General features: G+C 51.6%; 3 protein-coding genes across 3 annotated transcripts; all 3 read right to left on the bottom strand.

Annotated features, from left to right (window-relative positions):
* Window positions 1-5: 5 nt before the first annotated feature.
* Window positions 6-8,138, bottom strand: LOC308511968 (erythroid transcription factor-like; the record flags this gene model as incomplete). The annotated part of the gene is made up of 3 exons (XM_081081780.1): window positions 6-374; window positions 843-968; window positions 8,118-8,138. The coding sequence occupies 3 exons, from the start codon at window positions 8,136-8,138 to the stop codon at window positions 6-8; spliced, it is 516 nt and encodes a 171-aa protein (XP_080937906.1).
* An 11-nt stretch (window positions 8,139-8,149) lies between these two features.
* LOC308511967 (erythroid transcription factor-like) lies at window positions 8,150-16,280 on the bottom strand (the record flags this gene model as incomplete). The annotated part of the gene is made up of 3 exons (XM_081081779.1): window positions 8,150-8,518; window positions 8,987-9,112; window positions 16,260-16,280. The coding sequence occupies 3 exons, from the start codon at window positions 16,278-16,280 to the stop codon at window positions 8,150-8,152; spliced, it is 516 nt and encodes a 171-aa protein (XP_080937905.1).
* Window positions 16,281-16,291: 11 nt separating this feature from the next.
* Window positions 16,292-24,422, bottom strand: LOC308511966 (erythroid transcription factor-like; the record flags this gene model as incomplete). The annotated part of the gene is made up of 3 exons (XM_081081778.1): window positions 16,292-16,660; window positions 17,129-17,254; window positions 24,402-24,422. 3 exons carry the CDS (start codon window positions 24,420-24,422, stop codon window positions 16,292-16,294), a joined length of 516 nt encoding a protein of 171 aa, XP_080937904.1.
* Between the last annotated feature and the right edge of the window lie 6 nt (window positions 24,423-24,428).

Here is a 24,428-nt window from a genome sequence, read left to right as displayed (position 1 = left end):
TGTCCTCATGGGCTGAGTGGTGCCTCCACAGCGCTGGTGGTGGTGGGAGGCATGGGGCCTGTGGGGAAGGAGCCTGTGGGTGAACCCAACAGGGGCCCGGGGAAAGGCATGAGGTGACTGACAGGTTCTGACAGCACCCCGGGGCCCAGGCCTTGGTAGAGATGGGCAGTACCAGGTGGGCCCAATGTCAAGCCTGAGGCCACTTCCCCACAATTCCCACCATCGGTGCCCCCAGCCACCACCATGAAGCCACCAGCCGGAGCATCACCTGGTCCAGTGCCTCCCAGGCTTGACACTGGCTTCTTTTCTTTCTGTGATGGCCTGGGTTTTCTAGACTTTATACCACCCTTCTGCACGGTCCGTGGTCGGTTCACCTGATGAAAGAGAGGCCATGAGTGTTCCCCGACCTCAGACATCTGCCTCTGTGTCTCCACCAGGGACACCCTTTCCACCCCACTCCTTCAGAGTCAGGAACTGGGTCAAGGACTAGGGGAGCAGGCCCCAGCTGTGGCCCAGATAATGCCCTAAGGAGTCATGAGCTTGTGAGGCCCTAAGCAATGGAAAGGCTGAGGGAGCCTCTAGCCATAGGACTAGCTGATGGCTGGAGGGGAGGGGGAAGGAAATGAGAAATGGAGGAGAGAGAAGGGAGCAGGAGGGAAAAGACAGGCAGGGAGGAGATGAAGGTGTAGAGAAGAGAAGGGTGATAGGGAAGGAGGAGGGAGTAGAATAACAGGGAGAAGAGAGAAAGGGAGATAGGAAGAATACAGGAAAGGAAAAGGAGAAGGAAGGCCAGGTTAGCGGGATGGGGGTGCAGGGGGCAGGCTCCAAGAGGCAGGGCACACCTGGTGTCGCTTGTAATAAAGGCCGCAGGCATTGCACACGGGGTCTCTATTGGCATTCAGCCGCCACACTGCCGCGATGGTTGTCTGGCAGTTGGTGCACTGGGCACCTGCCCGCTTGCTGACCTTCTGGGGGCAGCAAGAAAATGAGGGTCAGTGCACTGGTGGGTGGAGGACCCAGGAGGTGAGGGTCAGGGTGCAGGCAGGGCTTCCTGGACAAGGCATAGACTGAGGGTGCTCTGAGGGGCGAGGACATGGCCTCCTGTCCCGGGGCTTTCCAAATGGCGTGGGGTGCTTCATCAGTGGTTCTCAGCGTTGGCGGACGTTGGACTCACTTGGGGAGTCGAAAACAATCCTGATGCCCAGGCAGCGCCCCAGACCAAGTAAATCAACCCATCTCGGGAGGGCCCCACGGTGATCCCAGTGTGTAGCCAAGGATGAAAACTGCTGTGCAGGGAGTGGACGGCGTGCCTGCTTGCAGCCCGAGGGTGGGCTGAGGGTAGACACTCCAGTACAGAGCTGGGTCCCTGAGTGGATGGGGCAGGGAGGGGGCATGTGGGTTCTCATAGAGTGTGAGGGCAGAGATCCCTGCCCGGAGTGAGAACAGAGTACCTGGGTGAGGGGAGGCCGGCCTGGGCTCTTACCCGGCGCCTTTGGGGCTTGTTCTGCCTAGTCATCGTCTGACCACCGGCATTGCACAGGTGGCACTGTGGAGCGGCTTTCGCTCTGCCGGACTTTCGCTCTGCCGGACTTTCGCTGTGCCTGGTACACATGCTGTCACACCTTCTCAGAACCACCCTGCATGGCGCACAATCCCAGGGCTCTGGTGAGGTGGACAGGGGGCAAGAGGGACCAGGCTCAGCCCAACTTTGCCTTGGACCCCATCCCCCTCCTCAACCTCCCTGTCCCTTTGGGGGAGCCTCACCACAGGTGGACAGGGGTAGGGTTCCTTGGAGGTTGGGGGAGGAATAGACCGCTGGATTGGGGGTGCTTCTGGTTGGAGGAAAGAAGCTCCTAGGAAAGTCGGGGGGCCCGTAGGCACTGCTGGGGACAGGGATGGAGGAAGGCACCGCAGGCCCCAGCGCCAACAGGTCCGGACGCAGTCGCTGTGTCCTGATGTTCTCTAGGAAGGTGCCTCTTGCATCGGAATCTTCTAAGGCCTGGGGATCGATGTACTCCCAGGTGGGGCTCACAGTTGCGGGAGGGTACAGCCCCGTGCTGCCATAGGCCCAGCTGGTGTATGCTGAGCCTCCTGGGGTCCCCTCCAGACAGCAGAGGCATGCATTAACCTGGAAGACTGTTTGGGGTGTGGGTGGGTATGGGAAGGAAGAAAGAAGGGAACAGAAGGTCTGAAGCCATCCTGCTTTCAAGATGCAGTGATTCCCAACAGCCCCACATGGTGGCCAGCCTTCCCACCTTCCTTCCCATAGGTTGCCAGAGCAGCTGCTGGCCATTGGGTGACTCCTGGGTCTGAGCCCCACTGGTCACTCTGGCAGCTGCAGTCACCAGCAGCCTTTTCCCAATGGGCTTTTAGCATAACTTTGTGGAGCCCCATGGGCCACTCAACTAGGGTCACCCCCACCTCCTTACCGTATTCATTCCCAATGAGGCAGTCTGGGGATGTACGTTCCCAGGTCTGCACATACACAGGGAACGTGACCCACATAGCCTCGTGAAGGCTTCTGGCCATTTCTAAGATGGCTTCTTTGTGAGATTCTACCCTAGCTATGGGTCTCCATGGCAACCCCAGCAACATGGAACCCTGCCAGGATAGCCAGTGCAGCCGCTGCCTGCATGTGCTCCAACTGGGGCTGGGGATCCAACCTAAACCCAGCTGCATGCCCTTGTCTGGGAATCAAACCCGAGACCCTTCGGTGCACAAGCCCATGCTCTAACCACTGAGAACACCAGCCAGTGCTCATAAGAGGGCCCATGAGAGGTTCCTATGGGCCAGGCCTGGAAGTTGCATATGCCACTCTGCTCACTCGATTGATCAGAACTGTCACATGTCCACCTGTCATTGCAAGGGAGGCTGGGAAAGTGAGTGAGTCAGGAAGAAAGGGGAGCAGGGTTGAAAGGCCTATAGCAGTGCCTGCTACAGGATTCTGTAGACTCCCCAGAGCTACGCTGTTTCATGTGGTGGCCACTAGCCACAGTCAAGACAGTGGCTCCTGTACAAGGTGAGGGCAAGGCTTCCAGACCAAGGCTGTCAGAGGGAGTCACATCAGGGCTTCCTATACAGGGTCAGGAGGGTGTTTCCAGAGGGCAAGTTTAGGGGTTCCTATGAACGATCAGATCCGAGATTCCTGAAACGGGTCAAGTTACGGATTTCTGTTGGAAGTCAGGGAAAGGTTTCTGCAGAATTCGGTTATAGGCTCCAGCACTGTTATAGGCTAGGCTTCCTGTAGGCCATGGAGTAAGGACAGGATTAGGTCAGTAAGCCCTGTACAGCAAGTATGTCAAACTCAAAGGCTATCACGGGCCAAATAAACAAGGTTTAAGTTTATGTGGGCCGCAAAAAAAAAAACACACAAAACCTTCAATTTTCATAGGAACATAGGATGATTTCGATAGAGACATGCTGATTACAAAGGGTTGAAATAAATGAGTCATTGTTAACATAAAATAATAGAACATTTTAAGAAAAAGTAATATTTTTTCTTGAACATTAACTTACCAGACACTGAATAACTGCACAAATTTATAAGCGTAATGCAAATCTATTTTTCTTCTTCTCTGAAAGCAAAATATTTCCTGTTATGCACACCAAACAAGTCAGTACAAGACTAATGATGTGGCAACCGGCCGCTAAAATATGTGCTGCTAGTATCAGTGGAGAGAAATGGTGCACCTGCACATAAGGTACGTAAGGAAAATGAATGCAACACAATTATAGTAATCAGTCATTAGTGAATGTTGTAGTTCGGTATTCATAATCCTGTATAATAAAAGCCCAGAGACCGAATGGTGGAACGACCAATCGACCAGTGGCTATGACATGCACTGACCCCCAGGGGGCAGACGCTCAACGCAGGAGCTGCCCCCTGGGGAGTCCGTGCACTACCACAGTGGGAGTGCTGCTTGGCTGACTGGAGGCTGGGAGGTAGGTTCATGGCCACCGTGGGACTGAGGCCTACTCGGCCGCCTCAGTGCTATTGTCCCTGAGCCTGGCCCTGACCGGGTCCCCTGGAGAAGCTAGTGCTCCAGCGCCACGGAAGATGCCAGACCAGGGAGCAGCCACTCAGAGGGTGGGTCCACAGCCACTCTGCAGACTGGGATGAGCAGGCTGATCCCCACAGGCCACACCCCCCAACAGTGCTCAAATCCTGTGCACCCGGCCTCTAGTTATGTATAACAGGATATTCTAAAAATTAAGTTATGAAAATTTTTTCCTTAATTGTTTTATTGCTTAAAGTATTACAAAGGGTATTACATATGTGTCCATTTTTTCCCCCCGCCCTTGACAATCCCCTGGCCTCCCCTACCCCCCAGTGTCTTATGTCCATTGGTTATGCTTATATGCATGCATACAAGTCCTTCGGTTGATCTCTTACCCCCCTGCCTCCTGCCCCCCAACCCTCCCCGGCCTTCTCGCTGTAGTTTGCCAGTCTGTTCGAGGCTGCTCTGCCTTTGTATCTATTTTTGTTCATAAGTTTATAATGGTCTTTATTATCCATAAATGAGTGAGATCATGTGGTATTTTTCCTTCATTGACTGGCTTATTTCACTTAGCATAATGCTCTCCAGTTCCATCCATGCTGTTGCAAATGGTAAGAGTTCCTTCCTTTTTAGAGCAGCATAGTATTCCATCATGTAGATGTACCACTGTTTTCTAATCCATTCATCTACTGGTGGGCACTTAAGCTGTTTCCAGATCTTAGCTATGGTGAATTGTGCTGCTATGAACATAGGGGTGCATATATCCTTTCTGACTGGTGTTTCTGGTTTCTTGGGATATACTCCTAGAAGTGGGATCACGGGGTCAAATGGGAATTCCATTTTTACCTTTTTGAGGAAACTCCATACTGTCTTCCATAGTGGCTGCACCAGTCTGCATTCCCACCAGCAGTGCACGAGGGTTCCTTTTTCTCCACATCCTCTCCAGCACTTGTCGTTTGTTGATTTGTTGATGATTGCCAGTCTGACAGGTGTGAGATGGTACCTCACTGTTGTTTTGATTTGCATCTCTCGGATGATTAGTGACTTTGAGCATGTTTTCATATGTCTCTTGGCTTTCTGAATGTCCTCTTTTGAAAAGTGTCCATTTAGGTCCTTTGCCCATTTTTTGATTGGATTGTTTATCTTCCTTTTGTTAAGTTGTATGAGTTCCTTATAAATGTTGGAGATTAAACCCTTATCGGTGATAACATTGGCAAATATGTTCTCCCATGCAGTGGGCTTTCTTGTTTTGTTGATGGTTTCTTTTGCTGTGCAGAAGCTTTTAATTTGATGTAGTCCCATTTGTTCATTTTCTCTTTAGTTTCAAGTGCCCTAGGCGCTGTATCGGTGAAGAAATTGCTTTGGCATATGTCTGAGATTTTGTTGCCTTTGGATTCCTCTAGTATTTTTATGGTTTCCTGTCTTACATTTAAGTCCTTTATCCATTTTGAGTTTATTTTTGTGTATGGTGTAAGTTGGTGGTCTAGTCTCATTTTCTTGCATGTATCTGTCCAATTGTCCCAACACCATTTATTGAAGAGACTGTCTTGACTCCATTGTATGTTCTCGCCTCCTTTGTCAAATATTAATTGAGCACATTGGTTCAGGTCGATTTCTGGGCTCTCTATTCTATTCCATTGATCTGTATGTCTGTTCTTGTGCCAGTACCAGGCAGTTTTGAGAACAGTGGCTTTGTAATACAGCTTGATATCAGGTATTGCGATCCCACCTGCTTTGTTCTTTCTCAGGATCGCTGCAGCTATTCGGGGTCTTTTTTTGTTGTTGTTGTTAAAAAATATATTTTATTGATTTTTCACAGAGAGGAAGGGAGAGAGATAGAGAGAGTTAGAAACATCGATGAGAGAGAAACATCAATCAGCTGCCTCCTGCACATCCCCCACCGGGGATGTGCCCCCAACCCAGGTACATGCCCTTGACCGGAATCGAACCCGGGACCTCTCAGTCCGCAGGTTGACGCTCTATCCACTGAGCCAAACCGGTTTCGGCGACGGGGTCTTTTTTTATTCCAGATGAATTTTTGGAGAGTTCGTTCTAGGTCTGTGAAATATGCCATTGGTAGGTTATGAAATTTTTATTAAAACGTTTCTTACATACCGTTATATTGGCTGGGCTGCAACAATATTTGTTGTGGGTGCATGCGGCCTGCGGGCCACAAGTTTGACATACTTGCTGTACAGTGTTTGGGCAGGGGGTCCTGTGCCAGGTGAGGCTGTAGATGCCTGTATAGGATGAGGTCTGGACTTAAAGCAGGGGGTCAGGACAGGCGCCTCACCACAGGTTCAGGAAAGGATTTTCCATGTAAGTTCAAGACTGTGGTTCATGTTGAGAGTTGGATCACAGGTTCCTGTGGACTCTGCGGGGTGGGGCGTGAGGTAGGGATTGTTGTGCAAAGTGACATCCGGGGCCATTGTCAACAATGTAAGCAAGGCTCCTGAACTTAATCAGGATTCCCAAAGAGTTTAAAGATGGGGCTTTCTTTAAAAAAAAAACAAACAAACACACACACATATTTTTATTGATTTCAAAGAGGAAAGGAGAGGGAGAGAGAGATAGAAACATCAGTGATGAGAGAGATTCATGGATCGGCTGCCTCCTACATGCACCTCACTGGGGTTCGAGCCTGCAACCTGGGCATGTGCCATGATCAAGAATCCAACCATGTCCTCATGGTTCATGGGTTGATGCTCAACCACTGAGCCACACCAGCCGGACTAGAGTATTTTTTCAGGTGTTCATGAAGGAAAGCACCTGAGCCTTCCAGCTGTTGTTGACCACAGTGAGCACTCAGGAAACGGTGCTGGTTGCAGGGTGGAGGCTACACCACGGAGCCTGGCTCAGCCCTGTGCCACCAGCTGTGTGGCCTTGGGAGAGACGCTTAACCTGTCTGGGTTAGGATGTCACCTGACTCCACGCATGCTCCGATGTGAGGGTTTGTTCCATGGAAGAACAGATTCCACTTTAGGGGGAGCAGTTCACCCAGGTGAAGGGGTGTGTTGGGGAGGGAGTTGGCACTGTGGGGAGATCCCCCCCGGGGTCTAAATATTCCCCCTAGAGGTTATTCTGTTCTCCTAATCTCCCCCTCCTTCTCTACCATTTCCCACAGGGCTGCAGGCCGAGCTGGGCTGAGAGAGATAAGAGATGAGTGTCAGGAGGGCCCATGGACAACCCCACGGTCCCAGACTGGCCTTCTGCCCTTCTTGCTGGCTGTCTTTCCAGCCCCAATCTTGGCCTCCCGTTCCTGTCCTGAACATGTCTTCTGTCCCCTGGAGGTGGGTCCCTAACTTACAGACTGAAATTGTATATATTGATACCTCCACAAACAAGTGTACAGAGCTGCTCACGCTGTCAGCCACTCGGAGGCACTGTGACAGGGCACAGGATGTGCGATACGCTCACATACACGTGCTTGCACACAAGTGCTGCCCTTGCCAGAGCCACAAAGACCTCCTGACACGCAGTACCTCAGGTCACACTGCTAGGTCTCCACATTCCGTCCTACACAGCCCTTGGTGAGCATCCCGGAAATGTTTATTGAGCAAATGCTGTGCCTGGTACACATGCTGTCGCACCGCCTCAGAACCACCCTGCATGGTGCACAATCACATGAGCATAGCCTCACATGTTGCCTCAGCACACCCCGTTGCACACATACCCCCACGTCCTCTCACACAGTCACTGGTGCCCCGTTTCTCACAGTTGCCTCATGTCGTGCACACCATCTCTCAGAACCTCACCCCCATGGTCACCACCTCACAGAGCAGTCGGCCACTACACAGTCTCTGCCCATGATGTGTGCATGTACACGCCATATCATACACCCTGGTTGCTGGCACACGTGGTCTCACATACTAGTACACTCTTATACTTGCACATCATAACCCACTATCATGAAGGGTGACACGCCATCGCCAGAGAACCACAGGCACCGTTGCACACCCCTCCTACCACGGCTCTTTATTCAGTCCCACTCAGACTCACACCTCCAACTTCAGGACTCTGATGATTTATTTTACAAATCATTGATGGCCCAGACCAAGAGCTGTGGGGGGCCCAGAGGTTGGGTTGTAGAGAGACTGCTGGCTCCACGCGGAGAGGGACCCTTCCTCTGCTCTGAGTCATGCTCTGTGTCCTCATGGGCTGAGTGGTGCCTCCACAGCGCTGGTGGTGGTGGGAGGCATGGGGCCTGTGGGGAAGGAGCCTGTGGGTGAACCCAACAGGGGCCCGGGGAAAGGCATGAGGTGACTGACAGGTTCTGACAGCACCCCGGGGCCCAGGCCTTGGTAGAGATGGGCAGTACCAGGTGGGCCCAATGTCAAGCCTGAGGCCACTTCCCCACAATTCCCACCATCGGTGCCCCCAGCCACCACCATGAAGCCACCAGCCGGAGCATCACCTGGTCCAGTGCCTCCCAGGCTTGACACTGGCTTCTTTTCTTTCTGTGATGGCCTGGGTTTTCTAGACTTTATACCACCCTTCTGCACGGTCCGTGGTCGGTTCACCTGATGAAAGAGAGGCCATGAGTGTTCCCCGACCTCAGACATCTGCCTCTGTGTCTCCACCAGGGACACCCTTTCCACCCCACTCCTTCAGAGTCAGGAACTGGGTCAAGGACTAGGGGAGCAGGCCCCAGCTGTGGCCCAGATAATGCCCTAAGGAGTCATGAGCTTGTGAGGCCCTAAGCAATGGAAAGGCTGAGGGAGCCTCTAGCCATAGGACTAGCTGATGGCTGGAGGGGAGGGGGAAGGAAATGAGAAATGGAGGAGAGAGAAGGGAGCAGGAGGGAAAAGACAGGCAGGGAGGAGATGAAGGTGTAGAGAAGAGAAGGGTGATAGGGAAGGAGGAGGGAGTAGAATAACAGGGAGAAGAGAGAAAGGGAGATAGGAAGAATACAGGAAAGGAAAAGGAGAAGGAAGGCCAGGTTAGCGGGATGGGGGTGCAGGGGGCAGGCTCCAAGAGGCAGGGCACACCTGGTGTCGCTTGTAATAAAGGCCGCAGGCATTGCACACGGGGTCTCTATTGGCATTCAGCCGCCACACTGCCGCGATGGTTGTCTGGCAGTTGGTGCACTGGGCACCTGCCCGCTTGCTGACCTTCTGGGGGCAGCAAGAAAATGAGGGTCAGTGCACTGGTGGGTGGAGGACCCAGGAGGTGAGGGTCAGGGTGCAGGCAGGGCTTCCTGGACAAGGCATAGACTGAGGGTGCTCTGAGGGGCGAGGACATGGCCTCCTGTCCCGGGGCTTTCCAAATGGCGTGGGGTGCTTCATCAGTGGTTCTCAGCGTTGGCGGACGTTGGACTCACTTGGGGAGTCGAAAACAATCCTGATGCCCAGGCAGCGCCCCAGACCAAGTAAATCAACCCATCTCGGGAGGGCCCCACGGTGATCCCAGTGTGTAGCCAAGGATGAAAACTGCTGTGCAGGGAGTGGACGGCGTGCCTGCTTGCAGCCTGAGGGTGGGCTGAGGGTAGACACTCCAGTACAGAGCTGGGTCCCTGAGTGGATGGGGCAGGGAGGGGGGATGTGGGTTCTCATAGAGTGTGAGGGCAGAGATCCCTGCCCGGAGTGAGAACAGAGTACCTGGGTGAGGGGAGGCCGGCCTGGGCTCTTACCCAGCGCCTTTGGGGCTTGTTCTGCCTAGTCATCGTCTGACCACCGGCATTGCACAGGTGGCACTGTGGAGCGGCTTTCGCTCTGCCGGACTTTCGCTCTGCCGGACTTTCGCTGTGCCTGGTACACATGCTGTCACACCTTCTCAGAACCACCCTGCGTGGCGCACAATCCCAGGGCTCTGGTGAGGTGGACAGGGGGCAAGAGGGACCAGGCTCAGCCCAACTTTGCCTTGGACCCCATCCCCCTCCTCAACCTCCCTGTCCCTTTGGGGGAGCCTCACCACAGGTGGACAGGGGTAGGGTTCCTTGGAGGTTGGGGGAGGAATAGACCGCTGGATTGGGGGTGCTTCTGGTTGGAGGAAAGAAGCTCCTAGGAAAGTCGGGGGGCCCGTAGGCACTGCTGGGGACAGGGATGGAGGAAGGCACCGCAGGCCCCAGCGCCAACAGGTCCGGACGCAGTCGCTGTGTCCTGATGTTCTCTAGGAAGGTGCCTCTTGCATAGGAATCTTCTAAGGCCTGGGGATCGATGTACTCCCAGGTGGGGCTCACAGTTGCGGGAGGGTACAGCCCCGTGCTGCCATAGGCCCAGCTGGTGTATGCTGAGCCTCCTGGGGTCCCCTCCAGACAGCAGAGGCATGCATTAACCTGGAAGACTGTTTGGGGTGTGGGTGGGTATGGGAAGGAAGAAAGAAGGGGACAGAAGGTCTGAAGCCATCCTGCTTTCAAGATGCAGTGATTCCCAACAGCCCCACATGGTGGCCAGCCTTCCCACCTTCCTTCCCATAGGTTGCCAGAGCAGCTGCTGGCCATTGGGTGACTCCTGGGTCTGAGCCCCACTGGTCACTCTGGCAGCTGCAGTCACCAGCAGCCTTTTCCCAATGGGCTTTTAGCATAACTTTGTGGAGCCCCATGGGCCACTCAACTAGGGTCACCCCCACCTCCTTACCGTATTCATTCCCAATGAGGCAGTCTGGGGATGTACGTTCCCAGGTCTGCACATACACAGGGAACGTGACCCATATAGCCTCGTGAAGGCTTCTGGCCATTTCTAAGATGGCTTCTTTGTGAGATTCTACCCTAGCTATGGGTCTCCATGGCAACCCCAGCAACATGGAACCCTGCCAGGATAGCCAGTGCAGCCGCTGCCTGCATGTGCTCCAACTGGGGCTGGGGATCCAACCTAAACCCAGCTGCATGCCCTTGTCTGGGAATCAAACCCGAGACCCTTCGGTGCACAAGCCCATGCTCTAACCACTGAGAACACCAGCCAGTGCTCATAAGAGGGCCCATGAGAGGTTCCTATGGGCCAGGCCTGGAAGTTGCATATGCCACTCTGCTCACTCGATTGATCAGAACTGTCACATGTCCACCTGTCATTGCAAGGGAGGCTGGGAAAGTGAGTGAGTCAGGAAGAAAGGGGAGCAGGGTTGAAAGGCCTATAGCAGTGCCTGCTACAGGATTCTGTAGACTCCCCAGAGCTACGCTGTTTCATGTGGTGGCCACTAGCCACAGTCAAGACAGTGGCTCCTGTACAAGGTGAGGGCAAGGCTTCCAGACCAAGGCTGTCAGAGGGAGTCACATCAGGGCTTCCTATACAGGGTCAGGAGGGTGTTTCCAGAGGGCAAGTTTAGGGGTTCCTATGAACGATCAGATCCGAGATTCCTGAAACGGGTCAAGTTACGGATTTCTGTTGGAAGTCAGGGAAAGGTTTCTGCAGAATTCGGTTATAGGCTCCAGCACTGTTATAGGCTAGGCTTCCTGTAGGCCATGGAGTAAGGACAGGATTAGGTCAGTAAGCCCTGTACAGCAAGTATGTCAAACTCAAAGGCTATCACGGGCCAAATAAACAAGGTTTAAGTTTATGTGGGCCGCAAAAAAAAACACACAAAACCTTCAATTTTCATAGGAACATAGGATTATTTCGATAGAGACATGCTGATTACAAAGGGTTGAATTAAATGAGTCATTGTTAACATAAAATAATAGAACATTTTAAGAAAAAGTAATATTTTTTCTTGAACATTAACTTACCAGACACTGAATAACTGCACAAATTTATAAGCGTAATGCAAATCTATTTTTCTTCTTCTCTGAAAGCAAAATATTTCCTGTTATGCACACCAAACAAGTCAGTACAAGACTAATGATGTGGCAACCGGCCGCTAAAATATGTGCTGCTAGTATCAGTGGAGAGAAATGGTGCACCTGCACATAAGGTACGTAAGGAAAATGAATGCAACACAATTATAGTAATCAGTCATTAGTGAATGTTGTAGTTCGGTATTCATAATCCTGTATAATAAAAGCCCAGAGACCGAATGGTGGAACGACCAATCGACCAGTGGCTATGACATGCACTGACCCCCAGGGGGCAGACGCTCAACGCAGGAGCTGCCCCCTGGGGAGTCCGTGCACTACCACAGTGGGAGTGCTGCTTGGCTGACTGGAGGCTGGGAGGTAGGTTCATGGCCACCGTGGGACTGAGGCCTACTCGGCCGCCTCAGTGCTATTGTCCCTGAGCCTGGCCCTGACCGGGTCCCCTGGAGAAGCTAGTGCTCCAGCGCCACGGAAGATGCCAGACCAGGGAGCAGCCACTCAGAGGGTGGGTCCACAGCCACTCTGCAGACTGGGATGAGCAGGCTGATCCCCACAGGCCACACCCCCCAACAGTGCTCAAATCCTGTGCACCCGGCCTCTAGTTATGTATAACAGGATATTCTAAAAATTAAGTTATGAAAATTTTTTCCTTAATTGTTTTATTGCTTAAAGTATTACAAAGGGTATTACATATGTGTCCATTTTTTCCCCCCGCCCTTGACAATCCCCTGGCCTCCCCTACCCCCCAGTGTCTTATGTCCATTGGTTATGCTTATATGCATGCATACAAGTCCTTCGGTTGATCTCTTACCCCCCTGCCTCCTGCCCCCCAACCCTCCCCGGCCTTCTCGCTGCAGTTTGCCAGTCTGTTCGAGGCTGCTCTGCCTTTGTATCTATTTTTGTTCATAAGTTTATAATGGTCTTTATTATCCATAAATGAGTGAGATCATGTGGTATTTTTCCTTCATTGACTGGCTTATTTCACTTAGCATAATGCTCTCCAGTTCCATCCATGCTGTTGCAAATGGTAAGAGTTCCTTCCTTTTTAGAGCAGCATAGTATTCCATCATGTAGATGTACCACTGTTTTCTAATCCATTCATCTACTGGTGGGCACTTAAGCTGTTTCCAGGTCTTAGCTATGGTGAATTGTGCTGCTATGAACATAGGGGTGCATATATCCTTTCTGACTGGTGTTTCTGGTTTCTTGGGATATACTCCTAGAAGTGGGATCACGGGGTCAAATGGGAATTCCATTTTTACCTTTTTGAGGAAACTCCATACTGTCTTCCATAGTGGCTGCACCAGTCTGCATTCCCACCAGCAGTGCACGAGGGTTCCTTTTTCTCCACATCCTCTCCAGCACTTGTCGTTTGTTGATTTGTTGATGATTGCCAGTCTGACAGGTGTGAGATGGTACCTCACTGTTGTTTTGATTTGCATCTCTCGGATGATTAGTGACTTTGAGCATGTTTTCATATGTCTCTTGGCTTTCTGAATGTCCTCTTTTGAAAAGTGTCCATTTAGGTCCTTTGCCCATTTTTTGATTGGATTGTTTATCTTCCTTTTGTTAAGTTGTATGAGTTCCTTATAAATGTTGGAGATTAAACCCTTATCGGTGATAACATTGGCAAATATGTTCTCCCATGCAGTGGGCTTTCTTGTTTTGTTGATGGTTTCTTTTGCTGTGCAGAAGCTTTTAATTTGATGTAGTCCCATTTGTTCATTTTCTCTTTAGTTTCAAGTGCCCTAGGCGCTGTATCGGTGAAGAAATTGCTTTGGCATATGTCTGAGATTTTGTTGCCTTTGGATTCCTCTAGTATTTTTATGGTTTCCTGTCTTACATTTAAGTCCTTTATCCATTTTGAGTTTATTTTTGTGTATGGTGTAAGTTGGTGGTCTAGTCTCATTTTCTTGCATGTATCTGTCCAATTGTCCCAACACCATTTATTGAAGAGACTGTCTTGACTCCATTGTATGTTCTCGCCTCCTTTGTCAAATATTAATTGAGCACATTGGTTCAGGTCGATTTCTGGGCTCTCTATTCTATTCCATTGATCTGTATGTCTGTTCTTGTGCCAGTACCAGGCAGTTTTGAGAACAGTGGCTTTGTAATACAGCTTGATATCAGGTATTGCGATCCCACCTGCTTTGTTCTTTCTCAGGATCGCTGCAGCTATTCGGGGTCTTTTTTTGTTGTTGTTGTTAAAAAATATATTTTATTGATTTTTCACAGAGAGGAAGGGAGAGAGATAGAGAGAGTTAGAAACATCGATGAGAGAGAAACATCAATCAGCTGCCTCCTGCACATCCCCCACCGGGGATGTGCCCCCAACCCAGGTACATGCCCTTGACCGGAATCGAACCCGGGACCTCTCAGTCCGCAGGTTGACGCTCTATCCACTGAGCCAAACCGGTTTCGGCGACGGGGTCTTTTTTTATTCCAGATGAATTTTTGGAGAGTTCGTTCTAGGTCTGTGAAATATGCCATTGGTAGGTTATGAAATTTTTATTAAAACGTTTCTTACATACCGTTATATTGGCTGGGCTGCAACAATATTTGTTGTGGGTGCATGCGGCCTGCGGGCCACAAGTTTGACATACTTGCTGTACAGTGTTTGGGCAGGGGGTCCTGTGCCAGGTGAGGCTGTAGATGCCTGTATAGGATGAGGTCTGGACTTAAAGCAGGGGGTCAGGACAGGCGCCTCACCACAGGTTCAGGAAAGGATTTTCCATGTAAGTTCAAGACTGTGGTTCATGTTGAGAGTTGGATCACAGGTTCCTGTGGACTCTGCGGGGTGGGGCGTGAGGTAGGGATTGTTGTGCAAAGTGACATCCGGGGCCATTGTCAACAATGTAAGCAAGGCTCCTGAACTTAATCAGGATTCCCAAAGAGTTTAAAGATGGGGCTTTCTTTAAAAAAAAAACAAACAAACACACACACATATTTTTATTGATTTCAAAGAGGAAAGGAGAGGGAGAGAGAGATAGAAACATCAGTGATGAGAGAGATTCATGGATCGGCTGCCTCCTACATGCACCTCACTGGGGTTCGAGCCTGCAACCTGGGCATGTGCCATGATCAAGAATCCAACCATGTCCTCATGGTTCATGGGTTGATGCTCAACCACTGAGCCACACCAGCCGGACTAGAGTATTTTTTCAGGTGTTCATGAAGGAAAGCACCTGAGCCTTCCAGCTGTTGTTGACCACAGTGAGCACTCAGGAAACGGTGCTGGTTGCAGGGTGGAGGCTACACCACGGAGCCTGGCTCAGCCCTGTGCCACCAGCTGTGTGGCCTTGGGAGAGACGCTTAACCTGTCTGGGTTAGGATGTCACCTGACTCCACGCATGCTCCGATGTGAGGGTTTGTTCCATGGAAGAACAGATTCCACTTTAGGGGGAGCAGTTCACCCAGGTGAAGGGGTGTGTTGGGGAGGGAGTTGGCACTGTGGGGAGATCCCCCCCGGGGTCTAAATATTCCCCCTAGAGGTTATTCTGTTCTCCTAATCTCCCCCTCCTTCTCTACCATTTCCCACAGGGCTGCAGGCCGAGCTGGGCTGAGAGAGATAAGAGATGAGTGTCAGGAGGGCCCATGGACAACCCCACGGTCCCAGACTGGCCTTCTGCCCTTCTTGCTGGCTGTCTTTCCAGCCCCAATCTTGGCCTCCCGTTCCTGTCCTGAACATGTCTTCTGTCCCCTGGAGGTGGGTCCCTAACTTACAGACTGAAATTGTATATATTGATACCTCCACAAACAAGTGTACAGAGCTGCTCACGCTGTCAGCCACTCGGAGGCACTGTGACAGGGCACAGGATGTGCAATACGCTCACATACACGTGCTTGCACACAAGTGCTGCCCTTGCCACACCCACAAAGACCTCCTGACACGCAGTACCTCAGGTCACACTGCTAGGTCTCCACATTCCGTCCTACACAGCCCTTGGTGAGCATCCCGGAAATGTTTATTGAGCAAATGCTGTGCCTGGTACACATGCTGTCGCACCGCCTCAGAACCACCCTGCATGGTGCACAATCACATGAGCATAGCCTCACATGTTGCCTCAGCACACCCCGTTGCACACATACCCCCACGTCCTCTCATACAGTCACTGGTGCCCCGTTTCTCACAGTTGCCTCATGTCGTGCACACCATCTCTCAGAACCTCACCCCCATGGTCACCACCTCACAGAGCAGTCGGCCACTACACAGTCTCTGCCCATGATGTGTGCATGTACACGCCATATCATACACCCTGGTTGCTGGCACACGTGGTCTCACATACTAGTACACTCTTATACTTGCACATCATAACCCACTATCATGAAGGGTGACACGCCATCACCAGAGAACCACAGGCACCGTTGCACACCCCTCCTACCACGGCTCTTTATTCAGTCCCACTCAGACTCACACCTCCAACTTCAGGACTCTGATGATTTATTTTACAAATCATTGATGGCCCAGACCAAGAGCTGTGGGGGGCCCAGAGGTTGGGTTGTAGAGAGACTGCTGGCTCCACGCGGAGAGGGACCCTTCCTCTGCTCTGAGTCATGCTCTGTGTCCTCATGGGCTGAGTGGTGCCTCCACAGCGCTGGTGGTGGTGGGAGGCATGGGGCCTGTGGGGAAGGAGCCTGTGGGTGAACCCAACAGGGGCCCGGGGAAAGGCATGAGGTGACTGACAGGTTCTGACAGCACCCCGGGGCCCAGGCCTTGGTAGAGATGGGCAGTACCAGGTGGGCCCAATGTCAAGCCTGAGGCCACTTCCCCACAATTCCCACCATCGCTGCCCCCAGCCACCACCATGAAGCCACCAGCCGGAGCATCACCTGGTCCAGTGCCTCCCAGGCTTGACACTGGCTTCTTTTCTTTCTGTGATGGCCTGGGTTTTCTAGACTTTATACCACCCTTCTGCACGGTCCGTGGTCGGTTCACCTGATGAAAGAGAGGCCATGAGTGTTCCCCGACCTCAGACATCTGCCTCTGTGTCTCCACCAGGGACACCCTTTCCACCCCACTCCTTCAGAGTCAGGAACTGGGTCAAGGACTAGGGGAGCAGGCCCCAGCTGTGGCCCAGATAATGCCCTAAGGAGTCATGAGCTTGTGAGGCCCTAAGCAATGGAAAGGCTGAGGGAGCCTCTAGCCATAGGACTAGCTGATGGCTGGAGGGGAGGGGGAAGGAAATGAGAAATGGAGGAGAGAGAAGGGAGCAGGAGGGAAAAGACAGGCAGGGAGGAGATGAAGGTGTAGAGAAGAGAAGGGTGATAGGGAAGGAGGAGGGAGTAGAATAACAGGGAGAAGAGAGAAAGGGAGATAGGAAGAATACAGGAAAGGAAAAGGAGAAGGAAGGCCAGGTTAGCGGGATGGGGGTGCAGGGGGCAGGCTCCAAGAGGCAGGGCACACCTGGTGTCGCTTGTAATAAAGGCCGCAGGCATTGCACACGGGGTCTCTATTGGCATTCAGCCGCCACACTGCCGCGATGGTTGTCTGGCAGTTGGTGCACTGGGCACCTGCCCGCTTGCTGACCTTCTGGGGGCAGCAAGAAAATGAGGGTCAGTGCACTGGTGGGTGGAGGACCCAGGAGGTGAGGGTCAGGGTGCAGGCAGGGCTTCCTGGACAAGGCATAGACTGAGGGTGCTCTGAGGGGCGAGAACATGGCCTCCTGTCCCGGGGCTTTCCAAATGGCGTGGGGTGCTTCATCAGTGGTTCTCAGCGTTGGCGGACATTGGACTCACTTGGGGAGTCGAAAACAATCCTGATGCCCAGGCAGCGCCCCAGACCAAGTAAATCAACCCATCTCGGGAGGGCCCCACGGTGATCCCAGTGTGTAGCCAAGGATGAAAACTGCTGTGCAGGGAGTGGACGGCGTGCCTGCTTGCAGCCCGAGGGTGGGCTGAGGGTAGACACTCCAGTACAGAGCTGGGTCCCTGAGTGGATGGGGCAGGGAGGGGGCATGTGGGTTCTCATAGAGTGTGAGGGCAGAGATCCCTGCCCGGAGTGAGAACAGAGTACCTGGGTGAGGGGAGGCCGGCCTGGGCTCTTACCCGGCGCCTTTGGGGCTTGTTCTGCCTAGTCATCGTCTGACCACCGGCATTGCACAGGTGGCACTGTGGAGCGGCTTTCGCTCTGCCGGACTTTCGCTCTGCCGGACTTTCGCTGTGCCTGGTACACATGCTGTCACACCTTCTCAGAACCACCCTGCATGGCGCACAATCCCAGGGCTCTGGTGAGGTGGACAGGGGGCAAGAGGGACCAGGCTCAGCCCAACTTTGCCTTGGACCCCATCCCCCTCCTCAACCTCCCTGTCCCTTTGGGGGAGCCTCACCACAGGTGGACAGGGGTAGGGTTCCTTGGAGGTTGGGGGAGGAATAGACCGCTGGATTGGGGGTGCTTCTGGTTGGAGGAAAGAAGCTCCTAGGAAAGTCGGGGGGCCCGTAGGCACTGCTGGGGACAGGGATGGAGGAAGGCACCGCAGGCCCCAGCGCCAACAGGTCCGGACGCAGTCGCTGTGTCCTGATGTTCTCTAGGAAGGTGCCTCTTGCATCGGAATCTTCTAAGGCCTGGGGATCGATGTACTCCCAGGTGGGGCTCACAGTTGCGGGAGGGTACAGCCCCGTGCTGCCATAGGCCCAGCTGGTGTATGCTGAGCCTCCTGGGGTCCCCTCCAGACAGCAGAGGCATGCATTAACCTGGAAGACTGTTTGGGGTGTGGGTGGGTATGGGAAGGAAGAAAGAAGGGAACAGAAGGTCTGAAGCCATCCTGCTTTCAAGATGCAGTGATTCCCAACAGCCCCACATGGTGGCCAGCCTTCCCACCTTCCTTCCCATAGGTTGCCAGAGCAGCTGCTGGCCATTGGGTGACTCCTGGGTCTGAGCCCCACTGGTCACTCTGGCAGCTGCAGTCACCAGCAGCCTTTTCCCAATGGGCTTTTAGCATAACTTTGTGGAGCCCCATGGGCCACTCAACTAGGGTCACCCCCACCTCCTTACCGTATTCATTCCCAATGAGGCAGTCTGGGGATGTACGTTCCCAGGTCTGCACATACACAGGGAACGTGACCCACATAGCCTCGTGAAGGCTTCTGGCCATTTCTAAGATGGCTTCTTTGTGAGATTCTACCCTAGCTATGGGTCTCCATGGCAACCCCAGCAACATGGAACCCTGCCAGGATAGCCAGTGCAGCCGCTGCCTGCATGTGCTCCAACTGGGGCTGGGGATCCAACCTAAACCCAGCTGCATGCCCTTGTCTGGGAATCAAACCCGAGACCCTTCGGTGCACAAGCCCATGCTCTAACCACTGAGAACACCAGCCAGTGCTCATAAGAGGGCCCATGAGAGGTTCCTATGGGCCAGGCCTGGAAGTTGCATATGCCACTCTGCTCACTCGATTGATCAGAACTGTCACATGTCCACCTGTCATTGCAAGGGAGGCTGGGAAAGTGAGTGAGTCAGGAAGAAAGGGGAGCAGGGTTGAAAGGCCTATAGCAGTGCCTGCTACAGGATTCTGTAGACTCCCCAGAGCTACGCTGTTTCATGTGGTGGCCACTAGCCACAGTCAAGACAGTGGCTCCTGTACAAGGTGAGGGCAAGGCTTCCAGACCAAGGCTGTCAGAGGGAGTCACATCAGGGCTTCCTATACAGGGTCAGGAGGGTGTTTCCAGAGGGCAAGTTTAGGGGTTCCTATGAACGATCAGATCCGAGATTCCTGAAACGGGTCAAGTTACGGATTTCTGTTGGAAGTCAGGGAAAGGTTTCTGCAGAATTCGGTTATAGGCTCCAGCACTGTTATAGGCTAGGCTTCCTGTAGGCCATGGAGTAAGGACAGGATTAGGTCAGTAAGCCCTGTACAGCAAGTATGTCAAACTCAAAGGCTATCACGGGCCAAATAAACAAGGTTTAAGTTTATGTGGGCCGCAAAAAAAAACACACAAAACCTTCAATTTTCATAGGAACATAGGATGATTTCGATAGAGACATGCTGATTACAAAGGGTTGAAATAAATGAGTCATTGTTAACATAAAATAATAGAACATTTTAAGAAAAAGTAATATTTTTTCTTGAACATTAACTTACCAGACACTGAATAACTGCACAAATTTATAAGCGTAATGCAAATCTATTTTTCTTCTTCTCTGAAAGCAAAATATTTCCTGTTATGCACACCAAACAAGTCAGTACAAGACTAATGATGTGGCAACCGGCCGCTAAAATATGTGCTGCTAGTATCAGTGGAGAGAAATGGTGCACCTGCACATAAGGTACGTAAGGAAAATGAATGCAACACAATTATAGTAATCAGTCATTAGTGAATGTTGTAGTTCGGTATTCATAATCCTGTATAATAAAAGCCCAGAGACCGAATGGTGGAACGACCAATCGACCAGTGGCTATGACATGCACTGACCCCCAGGGGGCAGACGCTCAACGCAGGAGCTGCCCCCTGGGGAGTCCGTGCACTACCACAGTGGGAGTGCTGCTTGGCTGACTGGAGGCTGGGAGGTAGGTTCATGGCCACCGTGGGACTGAGGCCTACTCGGCCGCCTCAGTGCTATTGTCCCTGAGCCTGGCCCTGACCGGGTCCCCTGGAGAAGCTAGTGCTCCAGCGCCACGGAAGATGCCAGACCAGGGAGCAGCCACTCAGAGGGTGGGTCCACAGCCACTCTGCAGACTGGGATGAGCAGGCTGATCCCCACAGGCCACACCCCCCAACAGTGCTCAAATCCTGTGCACCCGGCCTCTAGTTATGTATAACAGGATATTCTAAAAATTAAGTTATGAAAATTTTTTCCTTAATTGTTTTATTGCTTAAAGTATTACAAAGGGTATTACATATGTGTCCATTTTTTCCCCCCGCCCTTGACAATCCCCTGGCCTCCCCTACCCCCCAGTGTCTTATGTCCATTGGTTATGCTTATATGCATGCATACAAGTCCTTCGGTTGATCTCTTACCCCCCTGCCTCCTGCCCCCCAACCCTCCCCGGCCTTCTCGCTGTAGTTTGCCAGTCTGTTCGAGGCTGCTCTGCCTTTGTATCTATTTTTGTTCATAAGTTTATAATGGTCTTTATTATCCATAAATGAGTGAGATCATGTGGTATTTTTCCTTCATTGACTGGCTTATTTCACTTAGCATAATGCTCTCCAGTTCCATCCATGCTGTTGCAAATGGTAAGAGTTCCTTCCTTTTTAGAGCAGCATAGTATTCCATCATGTAGATGTACCACTGTTTTCTAATCCATTCATCTACTGGTGGGCACTTAAGCTGTTTCCAGATCTTAGCTATGGTGAATTGTGCTGCTATGAACATAGGGGTGCATATATCCTTTCTGACTGGTGTTTCTGGTTTCTTGGGATATACTCCTAGAAGTGGGATCACGGGGTCAAATGGGAATTCCATTTTTACCTTTTTGAGGAAACTCCATACTGTCTTCCATAGTGGCTGCACCAGTCTGCATTCCCACCAGCAGTGCACGAGGGTTCCTTTTTCTCCACATCCTCTCCAGCACTTGTCGTTTGTTGATTTGTTGATGATTGCCAGTCTGACAGGTGTGAGATGGTACCTCACTGTTGTTTTGATTTGCATCTCTCGGATGATTAGTGACTTTGAGCATGTTTTCATATGTCTCTTGGCTTTCTGAATGTCCTCTTTTGAAAAGTGTCCATTTAGGTCCTTTGCCCATTTTTTGATTGGATTGTTTATCTTCCTTTTGTTAAGTTGTATGAGTTCCTTATAAATGTTGGAGATTAAACCCTTATCGGTGATAACATTGGCAAATATGTTCTCCCATGCAGTGGGCTTTCTTGTTTTGTTGATGGTTTCTTTTGCTGTGCAGAAGCTTTTAATTTGATGTAGTCCCATTTGTTCATTTTCTCTTTAGTTTCAAGTGCCCTAGGCGCTGTATCGGTGAAGAAATTGCTTTGGCATATGTCTGAGATTTTGTTGCCTTTGGATTCCTCTAGTATTTTTATGGTTTCCTGTCTTACATTTAAGTCCTTTATCCATTTTGAGTTTATTTTTGTGTATGGTGTAAGTTGGTGGTCTAGTCTCATTTTCTTGCATGTATCTGTCCAATTGTCCCAACACCATTTATTGAAGAGACTGTCTTGACTCCATTGTATGTTCTCGCCTCCTTTGTCAAATATTAATTGAGCACATTGGTTCAGGTCGATTTCTGGGCTCTCTATTCTATTCCATTGATCTGTATGTCTGTTCTTGTGCCAGTACCAGGCAGTTTTGAGAACAGTGGCTTTGTAATACAGCTTGATATCAGGTATTGAGATCCCACCTGCTTTGTTCTTTCTCAGGATCGCTGCAGCTATTCGGGGTCTTTTTTTGTTGTTGTTGTTAAAAAATATATTTTATTGATTTTTCACAGAGAGGAAGGGAGAGAGATAGAGAGAGTTAGAAACATCGATGAGAGAGAAACATCAATCAGCTGCCTCCTGCACATCCCCCACCGGGGATGTGCCCCCAACCCAGGTACATGCCCTTGACCGGAATCGAACCCGGGACCTCTCAGTCCGCAGGTTGACGCTCTATCCACTGAGCCAAACCGGTTTCGGCGACGGGGTCTTTTTTTATTCCAGATGAATTTTTGGAGAGTTCGTTCTAGGTCTGTGAAATATGCCATTGGTAGGTTATGAAATTTTTATTAAAACGTTTCTTACATACCGTTATATTGGCTGGGCTGCAACAATATTTGTTGTGGGTGCATGCGGCCTGCGGGCCACAAGTTTGACATACTTGCTGTACAGTGTTTGGGCAGGGCGTCCTGTGCCAGGTGAGGCTGTAGATGCCTGTATAGGATGAGGTCTGGACTTAAAGCAGGGGGTCAGGACAGGCGCCTCACCACAGGTTCAGGAAAGGATTTTCCATGTAAGTTCAAGACTGTGGTTCATGTTGAGAGTTGGATCACAGGTTCCTGTGGACTCTGCGGGGTGGGGCGTGAGGTAGGGATTGTTGTGCAAAGTGACATCCGGGGCCATTGTCAACAATGTAAGCAAGGCTCCTGAACTTAATCAGGATTCCCAAAGAGTTTAAAGATGGGGCTTTCTTTAAAAAAAAAACAAACAAACACACACACATATTTTTATTGATTTCAAAGAGGAAAGGAGAGGGAGAGAGAGATAGAAACATCAGTGATGAGAGAGATTCATGGATCGGCTGCCTCCTACATGCACCTCACTGGGGTTCGAGCCTGCAACCTGGGCATGTGCCATGATCAAGAATCCAACCATGTCCTCATGGTTCATGGGTTGATGCTCAACCACTGAGCCACACCAGCCGGACTAGAGTATTTTTTCAGGTGTTCATGAAGGAAAGCACCTGAGCCTTCCAGCTGTTGTTGACCACAGTGAGCACTCAGGAAACGGTGCTGGTTGCAGGGTGGAGGCTACACCACGGAGCCTGGCTCAGCCCTGTGCCACCAGCTGTGTGGCCTTGGGAGAGACGCTTAACCTGTCTGGGTTAGGATGTCACCTGACTCCACGCATGCTCCGATGTGAGGGTTTGTTCCATGGAAGAACAGATTCCACTTTAGGGGGAGCAGTTCACCCAGGTGAAGGGGTGTGTTGGGGAGGGAGTTGGCACTGTGGGGAGATCCCCCCCGGGGTCTAAATATTCCCCCTAGAGGTTATTCTGTTCTCCTAATCTCCCCCTCCTTCTCTACCATTTCCCACAGGGCTGCAGGCCGAGCTGGGCTGAGAGAGATAAGAGATGAGTGTCAGGAGGGCCCATGGACAACCCCACGGTCCCAGACTGGCCTTCTGCCCTTCTTGCTGGCTGTCTTTCCAGCCCCAATCTTGGCCTCCCGTTCCTGTCCTGAACATGTCTTCTGTCCCCTGGAGGTGGGTCCCTAACTTACAGACTGAAATTGTATATATTGATACCTCCACAAACAAGTGTACAGAGCTGCTCACGCTGTCAGCCACTCGGAGGCACTGTGACAGGGCACAGGATGTGCAATACGCTCACATACACGTGCTTGCACACAAGTGCTGCCCTTGCCACACCCACAAAGACCTCCTGACACGCAGTACCTCAGGTCACACTGCTAGGTCTCCACATTCCGTCCTACACAGCCCTTGGTGAGCATCCCGGAAATGTTTATTGAGCAAATGCTGTGCCTGGTACACATGCTGTCGCACCGCCTCAGAACCACCCTGCATGGTGCACAATCACATGAGCATAGCCTCACATGTTGCCTCAGCACACCCCGTTGCACACATACCCCCACGTCCTCTCATACAGTCACTGGTGCCCCGTTTCTCACAGTTGCCTCATGTCGTGCACACCATCTCTCAGAACCTCACCCCCATGGTCACCACCTCACAGAGCAGTCGGCCACTACACAGTCTCTGCCCATGATGTGTGCATGTACACGCCATATCATACACCCTGGTTGCTGGCACACGTGGTCTCACATACTAGTACACTCTTATACTTGCACATCATAACCCACTATCATGAAGGGTGACACGCCATCACCAGAGAACCACAGGCACCGTTGCACACCCCTCCTACCACGGCTCTTTATTCAGTCCCACTCAGACTCACACCTCCAACTTCAGGACTCTGATGATTTATTTTACAAATCATTGATGGCCCAGACCAAGAGCTGTGGGGGGCCCAGAGGTTGGGTTGTAGAGAGACTGCTGGCTCCACGCGGAGAGGGACCCTTCCTCTGCTCTGAGTCATGCTCTG

Source organism: Myotis nattereri (assembly GCF_964212035.1).
Source record: "Myotis nattereri genome assembly, chromosome: X".
NCBI lineage: Eukaryota > Metazoa > Chordata > Mammalia > Chiroptera > Vespertilionidae > Myotis > Myotis nattereri.
Note: the sequence above shows the minus strand (reverse complement) of the source record. Positions and strands in the feature narration are given on the sequence as shown.